Source organism: Alnus glutinosa, chromosome 2 (assembly GCF_958979055.1).
Source record: "Alnus glutinosa chromosome 2, dhAlnGlut1.1, whole genome shotgun sequence".
Classification (NCBI taxonomy): Eukaryota; Viridiplantae; Streptophyta; class Magnoliopsida; order Fagales; family Betulaceae; genus Alnus; species Alnus glutinosa.
The window spans coordinates 8,765,000-8,784,068 of record NC_084887.1 but is presented as its reverse complement, the minus strand read 5'-3'; the positions used below and the strand labels follow the sequence as shown (position 1 = coordinate 8,784,068).

Genomic DNA, 19,069 nt, shown 5'->3' with positions numbered 1-19,069 from the left:
TAATATGCAATCCCATATGATTGATTTTTTTAGATTTAGTTTAAAATTACATTTTTTATCTAAAAAATAGCAAAGACAAAATCACCCCTGTTCTTATTAACTTGCTATGTCAATCTTAACAAAATTGGAATGCAACATCATGTTCCCATTCGACAAACCCTTTCCCCTATTCTCGAGGTGATTTTTTTTTTATTTTTTTTTTAAGTGGTAGTAAGAAGTGATTAATGTAATATGAAGTAGAAATAATTTATATGGAAAAGTGAAAAAAAAAAAAAAAAATTGTATTGTAGTGGGTTTTTTTATTTAAATATTAATAAAAAATTGTCGGAGATATTAAAAATTAAAAAAGTTATAATGTTTTGAAGTTGATGTTTTTTGGGTGAAGTCAAAATAAGGGAAGGGGAAGGGGAAGGGGAAGGGGAAGGATGGGGTTGTCAAATAGGGCCTTTACTTTTTAGTAGAGGTGTACAAGCGGTTACGGTAGCGGTTATTTGCTCATAACCACTACCGCAACCCGAGTCCCTGGTTATGCCTATTTTAACAACCGCAACTGGTAGGCCGGCTGTGATTTTTACCACCCGCTGGTTATCCGGTTATTTTAAACCGGTTATATTTTATTGTTGCAATATTTAATTTTTTAATTTTTTAATAAAAAACCAATCGTAATTTATCAAGTCAGCCTTAGATTTTTTTTTTTTTTTTTTTTTTTTTTTTTTTTTTTTTTAATTAAGCCTAATAAATGGTGAATTCAGTTGTCATGGACACCGTATACAGTATATGTACACATAAACTACAAAAGTGAGACATCAAACCGTCAAACTTGTATATTATATATATGAGGCCACAATAGCCCATCAGTGTGCAAAAGAAGAAGGTGGTTTAGCTAGAAATTAAGGAAACAATATTTCTCAATGGAGTGGGATTTTGTCTAGAAATTAAGGAAACAATATTTCTCAATGAGTGGGCTTTTGTGAAAGCCTTGTTGTGGGTTGCATTTCTTCAATTTCATGGGCATCGCGATGGAGGTTGCTGAGTGTTGACGGCATGCGTTGAGCATGAGTGAAGAAGAGAAGTGAAGAAGGAATTAGGGCCGAGCGTGTATATATATATATATATATATAAAATAAAAACTGGTTGCGGTTACCCTGTTATCCGGTTGCGGTTATTTTCGGTTTTTCAGTTTTTCGATTTTTCCGGTTAGCGGTTATTGCAGGTTACCGGTTATTGCGGGTTACTGGTTATTTGCGGTTATTAACCGCACCACTTGTCCACCCCTACTTTTTAGAATGACAAAATTGTTATTTTCTTTTTATTTTTTTTATTTTTAACAATTTTACCCTTCTATAAAAAACCGCTCCTCTCCATTTCAAATTATGAAGGAAGTCATTTCTAACAAGCATGATTCCCATTAATTCCACCACTCTCAGACTCTATAGTCAAAAGATTCAACTGTAGACAACATGTTTATCTATTTGCAAAATGGATTAAATGTCATTTATCTCTTAAAGTTTGTTAAATCCATTTCTAAGAACTCATACCTCCGCTCTTTCCCTCAGCTCTCAAAATCTCGTATTGTTTAAACATCTTTCTAAGTGACCCGACCCCTCTCACCTTCTCTTACTCACAAAATCTGCCCTCAAGATGTATAATGACTACCTTAGTTTGCGTTTCCGATTTCAGCTTAGTTTTAAGCCACCAACCCCACTCCAAAGGGTTTCAGTGCCTTCCTCAATCGATGATACATTTTTTCTTGCTTTTCTTTTCTTTATTGTCTTTTTTTTTTTTTTTCTTTTTTTTTTTTTTTCTTTTTTTTTTTTTTTCTTTTTTTAAGTTGTATAAAGCTTTTCCAAATTTCTCTATGAACTCAGCAAAATGGATGAAGTAAGAAGAACTGTATTAAATATATGAGAATTCGACGAAGACGGAAATCTTCTCGATTTAGGGGAGAAGGGCAAAAAAGTTATTCGAGACATAGCTAACCACCTGTACAAGCTTCACCACACAGGATATTACTGCAGTGAGATGAAGGATTGGGTGTTCATCGATCCTCCAAAAATGTATATCACATTTCTATATCCTATGGAATGTCCAGAGGATGAGTTAGTACTTTGTACGGGTATCCAAAACGACAGCTTTTTTCGATCCTTTGTGGGCATGCTGATATTACAACCGCCGCTCCACCACAATCTTGGATTTTAATTATGTATTTGGATTTGAATTATGTATTTGGATTGTGAAATGTGTTTGGATTTTAATTTTGTATTTGAATTTGAGTTATGTATTTGGATTGTGAAATGTATTTGGATTTGAATTATGTAATAGGTAAGTAGAATGTTGTTGTGAAGAAGTGTATTTTGGATTTTATATTTGGATTGTGCAGGTATTTGTATTATGGTTTTTGTATTATTAATGATATTAATAAAACAAAATAATTATTAATTCTGGACAATTTTGTTCAGGACGGTTTCAAACTGTCCAGAATAAATTGTTGGGAATTGATTCTTGACGGTTTTTCACCTAGTTCTGGACAGTTCAAAACAGTCCAGAAATAGGGGAATTTTTGTAGTGACTATGGAACAAACCTTACAATCTCTTCTAATGAGTGATGTTGATCATTGTGGTTATTTTTCTGAATTTATTCGGAACATCCATCATTACTTTTTTTAAAAAGAAAAAAAGAAAAATTGACCTGGTTTTCATGGCCTCTTCTCCTCAACTTAGGGTGACAGCATAACCATTCTCTTTTTCTTAAAAATTAAAATTATAAGACTCTATCTAGCTATTAGGTTTCTTAAAATAACTAGGTATGTTCCATAGAGGGCTACAAGTCCAAGACCCTTGTTGATTATACCCAACAGACCTTAGCTGACTCATCGTTTTGATGTGGGCTAATTTTGGAACTTTATGCTTTAAAAGGTCACATGCAATCTTTTTCGTCTTTTTAGACAGATTAAGTGGATGGAATTTCCAAATTGACACACGTGATAAACATAAGAGGGTTTATCTACCAAAAATTAAACATTGAGCGTCAAATCCCCAATAAATAAATACATTAGTGGGTAAAGTGTAATTTTTCCTAAATTTTTTTAACCTCATTTATTGTAACGATCAAACAAAACTTCCCTACCATGTACCAACCCCTAAGAAATAAAATTATATAAAATGATCGACCTCTCAAAATATGACAAAACATGCTTTATCATTTTTTTTTTCAGCTACCCATTATTTTTCTTCAACGCTTCATTAACTCTAGTCTTTACTACGGGCGGCTCTTCCTTTTCTTTTATACTCCGTTTGTTTCGGTGTAAAATGGTTTTTGTCGTAAAATAGATTCAGGGAAGTCATTTTTCAGAAAAATACTTTCCGTCGAAATCATTTTTCGGTGTTTGGCACGTACGGAAAATTACAAATATTTTTTATATTTTAATTTAATCATATTAATTAAAAATAAATAAATTTTATTCACAAAATAAAAAATGTTAATATAAAAATATTTTTTTTAATATTTGGTAGATATAAATTCCGGCAAAGTTGCCGGAATCTGGCCATTTTTGCTGGATTCCGGCGATCTTTGTCGGAATCCAGTAGAAAACGACCGGATCTCAGCCGGTTTCCGGCCAGCTGGCCGGGATCCCGCTGTTCTGGGAGGATCCAGGCCGGAGATTCGGCCAGAACGGACGGATCCAGCCAGATGCCGAAGGTCCAGCCGTTCTGGCCAGATCCAGGCCGGTATACCTGCCAGACGGCCGGATCCGTCCAGGATTCCGGCCGGAATCTGGCACGGTATCTCCGGAATCCGGCAATGTCTGCCGGATTTCGCCGGATTCCGGCCTAATTTGTCGGATTCAGGCACTGACTGGAGTCGGAATCTGGCTTGTCGAATATACTCCTGCAAAAGTCTGTTTTGTCAAATATTTTTACAACAAGACAAGAATACAATTTTATGAGAAAATTATACTTTATCCCCTGATGTATCTACCTATTGGTGATCTGACGCCCAATATTTAAAAATTAATAAATGACCTCCCTAATGTTAACGTGTGGCCCTTTAAACCTTGCCCGTCAGTTTTGATAGAAAAGAGGATTACATTTGCAGTGGTGGAGGGAGAGGAGGGTGGCCCTCAAGCTGTTGCAGTTTGAGCACAATGATTACAGAAGAAGCTGACAAACTCAGACGGATGTCTATCAATTTACGTGACTTCCCAATATGTGGCCTGTATCACTTCCCCATCTTTCACGTAGTCCATATGAGTTGACATAAAAAGGCCACCACAAACAGTTTCGCCATTTCTTCGACTTCTTGGACTGAAGGGATACTCGATCGTGGACGCCAGGAAAGATCCTTCTTCTTCTTGGGTGGTCCCATTTGGGATCGAGTGGCTGTTAATCGTTTATCAAGTTTCCAACATTTTCTTACGACGTATGTAAAAGTCACGCAGCAGAAGCGACTAATTATAAAAAGAAAAGAAGTTGGACCATTTCAATCCTAGAAAGTTAACATGCTAAAAAATTAGCTTGGAAAACAAAGAAAATCCAGATTTTTGCTAATTTTCAAAATTCATTATTCAACTCCTCTTGCATATAATCAACGCGTACTCTTTTTATAATTGTAAATACAATTTAAAAAGAGAGCTAGTATGGGTGTGTGATTTTTTTTTTTTATTATTATTGTTTTTAAAATTGTGAATACTGAAAAAAAAAAAAAAAAAAAAAAAGAAAAAAAGAAAAAGAAAAAGAAAGAGATTTTGAAATTATATTTGGATGAGTAAAAAAATAAAATCGGATCCCTCGCAGTCGTCCGGAGGATGTGATATTCCGTCTAGACACTCAACTGTCCAAACATCATCCGTCAGGACGACGAGAACTTTCCGTCCGGATCTCCCCTATGTCGAGAAGCTTCTAATTGCCCAGCTTGTATCCGTCCAGACGTTTTAGCAGCACGTCCGGGCGCCATCTAGTGTTCGGTCAGCTATGGGATTTCTTTCCAAAACATAGTTATAGGAAGACAACTGCAACCGTTTGAACGATGTGGATTCCCGTCCAGACGCGCTCATCCATAAGGCAACTCCCGCATTCAAAATTTAGACGTTCGGACGACAGTCTTCATGGTCCGGACGCGCGAGCTTCATATATGGAAATTGCGTGCATCAGATTCACCGTCTGGACGACAGATGTTATGATCCGGACGCGCCAAGCCTTGATATGAAAATTGCGTGCAGCTAAAGTGCGACCATCCGGACGACAGGGTAATACCGTCTGGACGCGGCTCAATTCAAGAAAGAATTTCTGCAAAATTTGGAAAGTCGATCGCACAGTTGTTCGTTCGGACGCCTTATGTCTACCGTTCGAACAATGCCTAGGTATTTCAAGCCAGACGCTCATTTGAACCTGTAGCCTATAAATAGAGGTCCCTAGGCTTGAGAATCGTAAGAATTTGGTATTGAATTTCGTAGTGCTTAGAGAGTTATATTCTAGAGTTATTGTGCTGAGTTAGTCTCTCTCAAAGCCTTTGACAAGTGCTGTTGCTGTGCTGAATTGAAGTCTATCTTAGGGGTTGGCCCTAAGGTAAAGGATTCCATTGAAGACCTCTTTAAGTAGGAGACTTGGTTGTGAGGCGTTCTTGTTGGGATATACGTCAAAGTTCAAGGTACGACCACTACATAAGGTTATGTGAGTGCTACTGCTTTGTAACTTGTCTTATCTTCTGAATAGTAGATATCCTGGGTTTGGCTGCCTCTGAGTGGTTTTTCTCTTAATCGAATTTCCATTTCATCAACAAAATATTTGTCTTTTTTAATTCCGCATTTTGATATTTTGTTGCACATTTTTGCACACACATTTGGCCAGATTTTTTGTCCTATATTGCAGGGAGATTTTGGCATAGTAAACATCCGAATTAGAGAAAACCTATTTCATAAATATTTGTTTCTTTTTTGTTTTAGCTTTTCAATGCTTCTAATTTCACTGCAATTCGATACTTGGGCCAAAAGTTATGATTAAAATGCGGAAACATACTCAATCTGGAATTGAGAAATTCAATTATAACTTCACTTAATGAAATTCAAATTTGCTTGATGGGATTAGGCTTAACTATATCTTCTAGGTCTTCTGATGAGTACCAAATATTGTATATTTGGACCCTTAATTTACATTAGTTAGACCTTTAGCCTTGCTATTTTCTGATGTTTTTGTTAGTTTTTGTGTTTTTGTGTTTTATAGGTCAATAAGAGAGGAATGGCAAAATTTCAGTAGCTCTTTTCTTTAGACATTTGTCTTTGTAAAGCTTTTCTTCTATTTTCATGTTTATTCTTTAAGTTTTTGTGGTGTTCTTAGTCATGGGAGGCTAGAACTCTCAACTAAGGTTAAGGATGAAACCTCTCCATTGATGACATTCACACTCTTATAGTACTACTTGCACATTTAATGTTATATCATTATGTTGTTCAAGTTCCATTCATTTAATGCTTTATCTTTTGGAATGAATGTGGTTGGTGGTAGAAATAGGACAACCGATGGATACATTGTTTTATCGGTTTGAAAGACGATATCCATTGTGATTTATTTTTTGAATGGATACAACGAATGATTTGATTTCAAATGGGTACTCTTTGTGATTTATCTTTGAGTTGGATTCATTTAATGGTTCTAAGGTTTATGGTTGAGAAACTTGAATGACACCCTCAGCTTAATGTTCTTTGGGTGTTCAAGTGAAAACCAAGAGTGTGAGTTGTTGGATTTGGTTTGGTGAATTCCCTAGCCTTAGTCCATTTTTACATATTTCATTTCTTCCTCTTTAACTTAGCATTTTTGGTGCATGTTTACCCCTCAAACTCTTGGAACTAGGTTAGAATAAGGTTGATTAAGCAAAACACTAACTTTTGACAATTTCCTGTGGATTCGACCTCGCTTGCACACACTATATTGCAAATGATTCGTGCACTTGCGAGTACTCTTTTAAACTCACAACAAGTTTTTGGCACCGATACCGGGGAAATCGGTTCAAAAATTGGTTTTTGTTTGATTGATTTTGTTTTTCTACTAGTTAGATAGATTTTTATTTCATTTTTTTGTTGTTTAGCTTCTGTTTTATGTTCTAAGTTTCTCTTTTGTTTCTCTCGGAATTGTTTCTGCAGCTGCTGCAACTTTCTGAGTGCCCTGTAAAGTCGATCGATCGATTTATGATCGATTCATAAATCGATCGATCGAAAGTAGATCGATCAAACTTAACTTCGATCGATCTATTTTTCTACACACAGCAGCAGCTCGAAATCAGGTAAGTATTTCTCTAGTCTATTTTGTTCATATTTTGTTTCTATTTTACATAATTTTACTGTTTGTTTGATTTCTTTTAGTTTAATTAAAATTTTTATGTAGTTTTATGCTTCATATTAATTTTCGCCCTTGTTGCTACCTTTGTGTCATTATATGCATTTGTGTTAGTCTTTATTTTTCTTAATTTGTTTGTGCTATTTTTCTTTTGATCTTAAAAAAAAAAAAAAAAAAAAAAAATTTTTTTGCTAGTGTGGGTCTACTTAGCTATCTAAGGGCAATGTCAAGGTGAATTCTGGCAAGGAAAGGTCTTGGGATTTAAGTATGTCCGGTGTGACCTCCCTCACCTACCTGGGAACTAACCTAGATTGTACCTTGGAAAATTTTGTCCCCCACTTGAAATTTCTTCTCTTTATTTATTTTGTTTGTCTTTTTGGTTAAATAATTGTTTGTACGTTGGTGTATGCTTGGTAGAAGATCTTTGAATCTAGACTTGACATCTTTAGATCCCGAGATTGAAAAAACTCTTAGGAGAAAGCTTAGAAATTCTGTTGAGATGGGAGATAACATGCATGCGGGTGAGAATGAGAGGAATCGGGGAGAAAACGTTGATCATACTAGGACACTTAGGGATTTGTTTGCACCCGTTGCAACAAATTCTCCTTCATGTATAGTGTTACCCCCAACCAATGCCACTCACTTTGACCTTAAGCCCCATGTCATCCAACTCCTACCCGCATTCCATGGCTTGGACCTCGAAAATCCTTATAGCCATGTGAAAATTTTTCTAAATAGTCTGTGCATCTTAGGCTATTCCCTTTCTCACTCCATGATAGAGCCAAGGCATGGTTGGATTCAAACATGCCTGGTTCCATCACTTCTTGGGAGAACTTGCTGAACAAGTTCAACAACAAATTCTTCCCCATGTCCAAAGTCAATGAGTGTAGGAAGGAAATAAGCTCATTTACTCAAGAAGAAGATGAGAAATTTTCTGAGAGTTGGGAGAGATTTCAAGATATGTTGATTAAGTGCCCTCCACATGGATACGAGAAGTGGAGACTCGTGCAATTCTTCTACCAAGGATTGACTCAATCGAACCGTAGCATGATCGAGTCAATGAATGGAGGCGCATTTATGAGTTTGACGGGAGAGGAGGCGTATAGGACCTTAGATCAGTTGTTCGACAATTCCCAGCAGTGGGATTTTTCAAGCTGCTCGCATCCAAAAGAAGGGAGGCATCTATGAGGTGAAAGAAGATGTTGAGTTGAAGATGAAGATAGATGCTCTCACAAAGAAGGTCGAAGCTCTAGTCGTAAGCAAATCCATTAGTGCTGCCAACCCATTCCACGCTGATTGTTGTTCCATTTGTGCTAGTCCCATGCACTTAGCACAGACTTGCCCATCTTTGCCAGCTTTTGTCGAGTCACCAATGGAGCAAGTGAACGCTTTCAACGACTATAGGAAGTAAGCCAATGGACCCTTTTCCAAGACCTACAATCCAGGGTGGCGAAACCACCCTAATTTCTCATGGAACCAGAACCAGCCTATGACTCAGTAAACGAATTAGTGAATTAGTGCCGTTTAAACAATAAACGAAGCTAATCTGGAATCTTGTCCCTATGTTTAGTGTCGTTTTCAAAGTGACACTATTCGAAGGCGTTAAATGAATAGTGTTGTTTTTTGGTCGAAAAATGACATTACTTAAATGACATTAAATTTCAATTTTTTATTTTTAGTGTAAACAATGGAAAAGGGTTGAAGGGAAGGTTGAAGACCATTTTAACGTACGTCCCCATTTTTCCTATCGCAGCTTGTCACCCACATCATACGATGAATATCTTGACCAATACCTGTCAAAGATAGCAAATTACCAATGGATCATTTTGTTAAGAGTTTCACATTGCCTAGGTATACCTAGGTCGTGGGTTTTATAAGCCTTGAGCAAACCACTTCCCTTAAGGTGCCTTTTGTGGAAGAGTAAGACTCAATGGACTTTTACATGGTATCAGAGCGGGTTCCTTGAACGATGATGGGTCTTTTCCTCTCGATATTGAACGCGTGTTTGACCAAAGTTACCACACGTGAGGGGGCGTGTCAAAGTGTCCCATATCACCAAGAGATAAATTACTTGGGGACTTTATAAGCCATAGATACTCCTCATCTCTAAAGCGTCTTTTGAGAGTGTCAATGGGCCCATAGACTTTTACACATTTTCCCCATAGCAAACCACTATGGGAACTTCACATATTCAAGTATCCAACAAGTAATGTAGCTGGTAATATCATATTCAAGCTTCATCATTTCCTTGGTGATGGCTACTCTATCATATATGGGTGCACTTCTTTCTTGTCTACAAAGATATGATGATCCTTCTGCTCCCCTAACATTGCCGTCACGACCAAACTCAGAACCAGAAAGTGACAATAGAAGTGCTTGGACAAGAGTGCCTCAAATCTTTCCTTTGATCTTTCCCTCTATCCGATTTTGGATGGAGCATGTTATAGAGCACTTTGGTTGAAGATGATAGGACACCGATAAGGTCTGGGGATGGAGTGGAATATCGGCCAATAACAATATCGACAATGACATTCTCTCTTGATCGTATCAAACACATAAAGGACAAGCTTGGATTGGTAAGATCAACATCTGAATTAGAAATGGGGTTTTATTTTGCATTCTGCATATGCTAGAGTCGGAATTATTGGAAACCTTGGACGCTTTTCGGATGAAGGCCATCTTCGCCCTGCCTCTGCATCTGAAATGGTAGAATAGGGCAGAAGAGTCAGAGATGGCTAGAAACAAAGAGATCTTAAATTTCAATCTTTGTCCTATTTTTTTTTCCCTCTCCTGTTCTTGAAAAAAAAAAGAAAAAAAGAAAGAAAGAGGGTGGCTCGCTTGCGAGCCACTCTAGATGTGAGTCAGGGGTGACGCTGCCACCCTCAGGTTTGGAGGTGGTCGCAAGCCACCCCAAAGGTGGCCAGAGTCACCTTTAGGGGTGGCTTGAATGCCACCTCCAGCCTATGAGGTGGCCGCGTGGCCACCCTAAGCTTGATTTAGAGCGGCCCATGAGCCACCCCAGATGCAAGCCGAGGGTGGCACAATCTGGGGTGGCACGTAGCCATCCCCAGGTTTAGAAGTGGCCGTGAGCCACTCCAGTGGTGGCCCAAGCTAGCCACTTCTGGGGTCACTCAAAGGCCACCCCTAGCCTATAGGGTGGCCGCGCGGCCATCCTGAGCTTGCTCTGAGGGGGCCCATGAGCCACCCTAGATGCAAGCAGGGGTTGGCGCCCAGCCATCCCCCTCTCCTAAAGGTGGCAGCCACCCGCTTTCTTTTTCTTTTATTATTTTATTTGTTTAATTTTGAGGGTATTATATGTAAATTTTGATTATAAAATTTGGGTATTTGAGTCATTTCAAGTTTTTTAATCAAGTTGATTGACAGAATGAGGGTTTTTGTAAGTAAATAGTTGTTCGATACTCTCAGGTAGTGAGAGTGTGAGTTCGTAGGGGTATATTAACGGAGGCTGGTAGTTCATAGGGGAAAAAAGGTAATTAGCCCAAAAAATTATGAATATTTTTTGTAGTTTTTTAAATATTTTATTTTATTTTATTTTTTATTTTTTTAAATTTTTTTTTTTTACACTAAATAAGCCAAATCTTCAACTTCCAACTAATCTCTGAGCCCCTTATGAATCAGTTTAATTTATTTTCTTGATAACCTGCTAAACTCCAAAACAACGAGATGTTTTATAAGTAGGAAAAGTAATTGTATAAGTCCGTGACTTAATAAATAAATAATCACAGAACTTGTCATATAGTGAGCCTTAATTTACAGAATATTATAAACATTTGATTTTGATAATTGAAAATCTCAATGTTTTTGCAAAATTGGTAAGTGTTGCCTTCCTGATTAGTATGCTAGTATCAAAATGGTTTTTGTTGAAATTGGAATTTGCATAATTGCAGGGACAATTCACTTATTATTTTAATGTAGAAATCATGCTAATAAGTTATTTACAAGATTATGCATATATATAATTACTCATGATTCATAACTTTCCTCCATATGTTTTATTCAATTCATTACCTTTTCTCGATAGAGTAATGATAAGGACCATCATTTTAGTCTCTAAAAGTTGATGTAGTTTTTAAAATTATCATTGGCTCAAAATTCAATAGTGATGTATCCCAAATTAATCCAATGGTAATTTTAAAAGGCAGATCAACTTTGAGAGAATAAAAAATAAATAAAAAAAGATGTTTCGTGACATTACTCTATCAAGTTGTATAACAATCTTTTAAGTTTTAACAGTCTACTAAATAACATTTTTTTTTTTATTAATTTTTAGAAAAATAGTAACAGTCCAGTTATTGTACGTGTACAGTCGGAAATTAATTACTCACTTTAATTTGTAAGTGCAGAACTCAACCACTACTTTTGTCCGGCAACAACTTATTGAATGCCACAACTTACGTGGCCCTTAAATATTTACTTGTCCGAGACTCCGAGTGAGTACAAGAAATTCTTGAATCCCAAAGATCACTATGGAGTTCATGGAAGGATCGGAGCCAGTGAGTCCTACTGGACAATACTTGAACAGCTCTGTGTTATGTGTATCTATTATCACTGTTTTGGAATCTGAAGTTCCAATAAACGACGTCCACATCATATCATTTCTCAAGGATGTCTTCCTCACCATCAATCCACGCTTCTCCTCCGTCATGGTGCTCTCTCTCTCTCTTATGTTTTCCTTTTTATGTTATATATACATTTGTCTCAAATCCACCACCACGGCTTCTGCGTTGCTTCCACGGCTGCAGTATTCCGAGGCGGCCGGGAACTGTCAACGACAGTTGCTGGCGATGGTGGTGTTGCTCTCACTCTTGCATGCCTCCCTATTTGAAGAATGAGGGCGAGAAATATTGGTGAGGTGGCATCATGGCGGATGATCTGAACGCAAGACATAGATCGAAGACAATAAATGCTACTGCACATGCATTTAGTATCCTTTGATTGAACTGTCATTTATTAGCTATGTTTATTTATGTAGTTGGTTAGTGTTGTGTTGTTATTTTTTTTGAAAAAGTTTTTTTGATGTGTTATAAAGGTAATGAGTGTATTTTTACGAGACTCGTGTGAAAAAAAAAAAAAAAAAAAAAAAAAAAAATTCTATGTAACATACCTAGTTATTTTGAAAAACTTAAATAGATATAGTCATATAAATTTCCCTTTTTTTTTTTAATTTATTTTTAAAAAAAAAAAAAGAGTGAATGGTTTTGCGGCCACCATAAATGGAGGAGAAGGGAGGCCGTAAAGCCAACCTTGGCTGGTTGTGGTGGCCACATGGCCACTCCGACAGTGATAAAGTCACGTGGAGATTAGAGGCCATGACCCTTCCAAAAGCACCCACAAAAATGAGAAAAGCTACATGATTGGGCACCCCAAAAATTTCCAAAAGAAATTCTATAGTTAGCCAAAAAATATATAAAAAAATAATAATAAAAAAAAATGTACATATATTTTTAATCCAAAATTCAAGCTAGCCCTGCGGGAAAAAGAAGAAGAAGCTATATAGCGATTGGGTCCTCCAAAATTAAACATTATATATAAAAAGCCTCTTACAATATAATTCTTGAAATAAAAGCGTTTATGGATTTTTTAAGCCCAAGCCCAAAACTCGTGGGCTAGCTACCAAAATTTCAAACATAACATCTATACGATGGACCAACCCCTTGACGAAAGAAAATTATATAAAATGACCTTTCAAAATATGACATGACACAATTTTTTATCATTTTTTTTGGCTACCCCATTAGTATTATTAATGGGGTAGCCAAAAATACCCCATTTTTCAACTAAAGTTTACTATTTTAGTTGTTAGATTGTGGCTGTTAGGCTTCTAGACAGGCCACGCTTATAATGACAGACAACATAAAACTTACTAATTCTTTTAGTGTAAACATGTGATGGATTATGTAAAAGCAAATGTCAAGTCCTGTTTATTATGATGTTGATTTTGTTGTGGCCAGCAAGATAATATTTTTTATTTTTTATTTTAAAGACCATTATATTGATTGTTGAGTCGATAGTTTTATTGTTTTTCCTTTTTTTTTTTTTTTTTTGGTTACTCTTTTTCGTTTTTCAAAACAAAATAGATAATCGGTTACTGGTTCAATTGTTTGCTAAAGAAAAAAATTCTGACATCGAAGTAGGGTGGCCATACGGCCACCCTAATAATTTCTCTTTTTCTTTTTTAATTTTTTTTTAAATAATAAGCTAATTTCTACTTCTGCAAAAGTCTGTTTTGTCAAAATATTGTTACAACAAGTTAAGAATACAATTTAATAAAAGGTGTTTTTTTATAAGTCATTTATAATGATACTCTTCTAAATTACAAAGTCAATTGTTAAATTAAATATTTTATTTGATATTACATAAAGACGAGATGTGTTTGGTGTCATTCACTTATCCATCTATTGCACATCTCTTGTACGGAGATGGTCAAAAGATGTGCAAGAAAATAAAACTAAACATTTTTCAAACAGATGATAATTTGAGGGAAAAAGTCAAACTTTCTATATAGATATTACCCCTTTTTCTAGTTTTTTTTTTTTTTGTTGAAAAATTCCACTTATAACCTCTAAACTTTCATCACTATTGCAAAAGTGTACCAAAACTATAAAAAATGTCAATTTAAGGTATACATCTTTTAATTTTTTTCAATTTCAACCATCCGTTATAATTTTATGTTAAATCCTATTAAAATTCTCAAAATACCTTTGTGTTTATTTTTTTAAAAAAAAATTATAAAAAATTGAAAAGATTCAGGTATAAGTATTTTTGCAAATTCCATTAAACTCTAACCAACACCTAAAACCTAGTAATTTCTTTTTTTTTTTTTTATCCAAAAAAAATGAGTGGTAATTTGAAAATTTTGACATGATTTAACAAAGTTGAAATTGAAAAAAATTTAAAAGATTGATACCCTAAATTGACAATTTTTAAAGTTTTGATATATTTCGGTCTTTAATTTTCTCGTCATACGATATAATCTTGTCTTCTTCTATCTGTTCTCTATTTTAGTGAAGATTTTCAACTAGCAAATTAAGATAAAATTTTCATTTACCCCTTCAGAAGTGCCACTAATGCTGAGAATTCTGAAACAGGTTACGGACGGAAAAGGTGATAAACAATGGAAAAGGGTTGAAGTGAAGGTTGAAGACCATTTTAACGTCCCCATTTTCCCTGTCGGCTTGTCACCCACATCATACGATGAATATCTGGACAACTACTTGTCAAAGATAGCAATGGATCCCTTTCCCCAAAGCAAACCACTATGGGAACTTCACGTATTCAAGTATCCAACAAGCAATGCAACTAGTAATATCATATTCAAGCTTCATCATTCCCTTGGTGATGGCTACTCTCTCATGGGTGCACTTCTTTCTTGTTTACGAAGAGCTGATAATCCTTCTGTTCCTCTAACATTGCCGTCACGCCGAAACTCAGAACCAGAAAGTGACAATAGAAGTGCTTGGACAAGAGTGCCTCCAATCTTTCCCTTGATCTTTAACTCTCTATCTGATTTCGGATGGAGCATGTTAAAGAGCACTTTGGTTGAAGATGATCAGACACCGATAAGGTCTGGGGATGAAGGAGTGGAGTATCGGCCAATCACAATATCAACCATGACATTCTCTCTTGATCGTATCAAACACATGAAGGAAAAGCTTGGATTGGTAAGATCAACGTATCTGAGCACAAACTAGCTAATGATTTGATTTTCATGAATTCAATATATTTTCACTACTACCATTTATGCTTTTGCCGAATCTAGTAGGCTAGGAACCACAAAGCAATTATTATCTCTTCAATTATGAACATTTTGGTAACTTCTAACCGTTAGAGTAATGCTATTTAGTTAACTGTTATACGAATGCCATACAATTTGATGATGTAGGAGTAAAAATAAGCTATTTGATAAGCACTAGTAAAAGAAAAAAAAAGAAAAAAAAAATCAGTAGCCATGTCATCCTAATTCTATGCAGTCGTATAACAGTCTACTAAATAGCATTACTCTACCTGTTATGTTTATTAGCGCTTTGCTTCTAATCACAGGATTTATTTTATCATAATAAGATAATTAAAGCCCTTTGCTTCGTTTATTAGGTTTTCTTCTTACCTAATTTCGTGTGAAATTATATTCTTGTAAGATTTACTCTACTTGTCATTTAATATTATCCATATATATTACTTGTTTTTATAATTTTGAAGAAACATATTGTTGTCGAGATAATATCCTGTTTGTTAGGATTAATTGGTGGATTTATAGAGATGGTAACATGTTGCTTAAGGTACCATCCTTATTGTTTAGGTTTGAATTATGTTACACATGTTACAGAAATACCATAATCAACTCTATTCTGTCAGTTAAGTGTAGACTTCCCAGGATTGTCATTTTGGTCACGACTACTGAATGTCACCACCGGCTCTTAGTGCACATCGAAGGGGTTGAAATCAAAAATGGTTTTTTTTTTTTTTTTTGTCGAAATAATTGGAAAACCTTGGCCTCTTTTTCGACGAAGGCCATTTACACCCGGCCTCTACCTCCAAAATGTTGGAAGTAGAGTAGGGCAGAGATTTGAAAATGACCTGAAACGAAGAGATCGTCGTCTTCGTCCTCTCCTTTCTCCCTGGTTCATACGTACCTTAATTTCCTCGTTCTTACCATTGCATCGTCGCAATCAACGACCTCTCCCCTCCTCATAAGTGACCGATTTTGTATCTACTCTAGTAGGCCCCATTCCTTTGGCCGACCTGTCCAACCAATTGAGCATTGAAAATCTGGTTTTTGACTTGCAATCGGAGTTGCTTCTGGCTTCTCAGACACGTGGCTAATTAGCGACTTGGTAAAAATTCAAGTGGCTAATTACCTACACAAGTCATTTAGCCATGTGGTATATTATCCACATGGCTAAATCGCCATGTGGCTATAGTACCGGGTACCGTAGCCATGTGGCTAAAAACAATGTTTTTTGTAGTGAGTTGATTGAATGAATTGAGAAATGGGTATCCGAGTGAAATAACTTGTAAATCATGTTTTAGTTCCTAATTTGATGGCCTGTAATCTGTATGTATAATACCATATGGAGTTCAGACTCTTCAGAGAATGAAAAACCGAGTGTTCGTGGATGTTTACATTAATTGTTTAGCTTAGATTATTAGGTTAGGGTCAAACGGGTCATGTTTGGGTCTAGCTTAAACGGGTCACGGGTCTTCACGAGTTGTGTCGGGTACCCGTTTTGTCAGCCCTACCCATAAGAGTTTTTGACCTCGTCTCTGCGTGCATGGCTCAATACTTTCCTAATTAATCATTGTTCCTTGTCAGGTCATGCTCGATCGGTTATAACCTATGGCATCCCGACCAACAATTTATCTTATATATTGGCTGAAGAAAGCTTCAATTTCTAGTTGCTTCTTGTAGAAGTTTAAAATAGACAAGACATGCGTAGATAGTATATATGCAGCTGGTTAGCTCAAATATAGCTAGACTTTAGTCTAGATCAGTTCAATAATAAACAAATAATTTAAATATCATTGATCAATCAAGGGGTAAAATATTTATGTAATAAGATTGGACATGCATGGTCTAACCAGTTTTTGTGTAGACAAATTTTGTATTGCTAAGTAAAGAGAAGGCACATGTTTACGAGATATGAGTGACATGAAATTTGCCAAAATACATGCTTAGTGTTTGGAGATTGTTGGAGATTGTCATGCCAGTTCATGCACGGAGTAAGGTAGCTAGTCATATCTCGTCGGTTCAGGACCAAGGGAGATCTTCGATCCTCGAAGTAAGGTAGAGCGAGCAGGGTGCCTTGCTCAGCTTGTGCAAGTACTCCAATAGAAACTTGAAGAAGAATATAAAAATCATTCACAAATAGTTGTCTTAACTTGGTTGGATTTAGCAAAATCCATTCTTAGAGTGCATACGTACGTTTGTCAATAGGTTATTTCATTTGGTTCTTAGGTTATTAGAGTTACTAGTTTCTTAATTATAGCTCAACTGAATTGCATTTTCTTAAGTGTACAGACAACAAATGATGTAATAACTGGAATAATCTTCTTGGGCACCCGGCTATGCATGCAAGAGATAAGCCATGGATCAAGTAAAGCAAATTCCACAGCGTTAGTGTTGCTCAACACTAGGATGATTAGGGCATACAAATCAGTCAAAGAGATGGTTGAACCTGACTCCGAGAGCCCATGGGGGAACCGATTCGCCTTCTTACATGTTTCAATACCAAAGTTTAAGGATCCTAAATCCTCAGACCCACTTGAGTTTGTGTGGGAAGCACACAAGATAATCAAGAGGAAGAGAAGCTCATTAGGTGTTTATCTCACCAGCAGGCTTTTGGAGATTGTGAAGGAACTTAGAGGCCCTGAGGTACATATTTTTATATTATCAATCACTTGATATTTTTCAAGACAATTATGTTCCTTTTATTAAAAAGACCTTCCTTAGTTTAAAAGTTAACATTAGTTACTTTATATATATATATATATAATATTTGATTGTTATTTTTGAAATACCATATCAGAAATTTTTCTTAACATGGGCATGCCAATAATGCAGGCGGTTGCTAGATACATACATGGGACACTGAGGAACTCCAGTATGACGGTCTCGAATGTGATTGGGCCAGTTCAAAAAGTGGCTTTTGTTAATCATCCACTTAAAGGCTTATATTATATGACAGTGGGTGTGCCTCAGGTAATGCTAAAACTCTCTAGATAAGTGCCCTTATAATTTACAATTAATTGAACTGTGCAGTAGCACACAAAATAACAACTATAAAAGAAAAAATACTTTAAATTCTTAACTTCGATTTGTGAAGGGTTAACGACATTAGTATTAGGGTTAAATATAATGTAAATAACAAGCTTTTCTTTTTGTTGTGGGTTTGCAGAATCTTACCTTAACAATAGTAAATTACATGGGAGAGCTGAGGGTTACCGCCGGGATAGAAAAGGGATTCCTAGATCCCGAAAAGTTCAAGTCATGCATGAAAAATGCCTTTGAGATGATGCTCAAAGCTGTGGACGAACTTCCTCCACGGAAAACTTCAATTTGAAGCTTTTGATCTGCATCATGTACTTTTATTTTATAATTATCATCACAAACATAAGTGGTTTAATTTTCTCTTGAATTGTTATTTGGTAAGCATAATGAATATTTCTAATTCTGTTATGATTGTGAATATATTTAGTAACTAGTTGAAAGAATGTTTTTATATTATTGGCTTTTTATTTTTCTTTCTTTTAACTTTTGGTTTTGAGAAATAAGATTTGAATTGCTTATACGTGACTAGTTTCTATGATCCTTTGGCTAATTAATGAGAAAATGGTTTACAAATTCAATTTGTTGTTGTTGTTGTTGTTGGTGGTGGTTTTAAAATAAAGATTTTCACTACAACCTAAGATTAGGAGTTATTTTTATATCTCAATTTAATAATAACAAAAAAAAATCAGGTATATGTCGAATTTTGCCAAAGTCGTAACAATTATGCCATATATATATATTTATTTTGATTGTACCAATACCAATGATCTTACACGCTACATCATTATTTATCAAGACTGAATCAATATTGATTGACTCATAGGTAGCAAATCAGTCTCTTGATTGTATTTTGAGATAATTTGGCTGTTCTTTTATTTGAATAATCTACTAAACATTATAACTCTTGGATTTTACTAATCTATTTACTCTTGTTCTTCTGAGACATTTAGGTGGAGT

At 35.7% G+C, this 19,069-nt stretch overlaps 1 protein-coding gene across 1 annotated transcript; it reads left to right on the top strand.

Moving 5' to 3' along the window:
* The first annotated feature begins 11,775 nt into the window (after positions 1-11,775).
* On the top strand, positions 11,776-18,520 carry LOC133861467 (wax ester synthase/diacylglycerol acyltransferase 4-like). Its single transcript, XM_062297262.1, has 5 exons — positions 11,776-11,993; positions 14,436-15,008; positions 17,363-17,716; positions 17,906-18,043; positions 18,240-18,520. Exons 1-5 carry the CDS (start codon positions 11,814-11,816, stop codon positions 18,402-18,404), a joined length of 1,410 nt encoding a protein of 469 aa, XP_062153246.1. The 5' UTR covers positions 11,776-11,813; the 3' UTR covers positions 18,405-18,520.
* Positions 18,521-19,069: the final 549 nt, after the last annotated feature.

Excerpts from the sequence above, each read along its gene's own strand:
- LOC133861467 (XM_062297262.1), top strand. The coding sequence starts at position 11,814 with ATGGAGTTCATGGAAGGATCGGAGCCAGTGAGTCCTACTGGACAATAC. Across the intron at positions 11,994-14,435 it reads CACGCTTCTCCTCCGTCATG|GTTACGGACGGAAAAGGTGA; the intron begins GTGCTCTCTCTC and ends ATTCTGAAACAG. Across the intron at positions 15,009-17,362 it reads TGAAGGAAAAGCTTGGATTG|ACAACAAATGATGTAATAAC; the intron begins GTAAGATCAACG and ends TTAAGTGTACAG.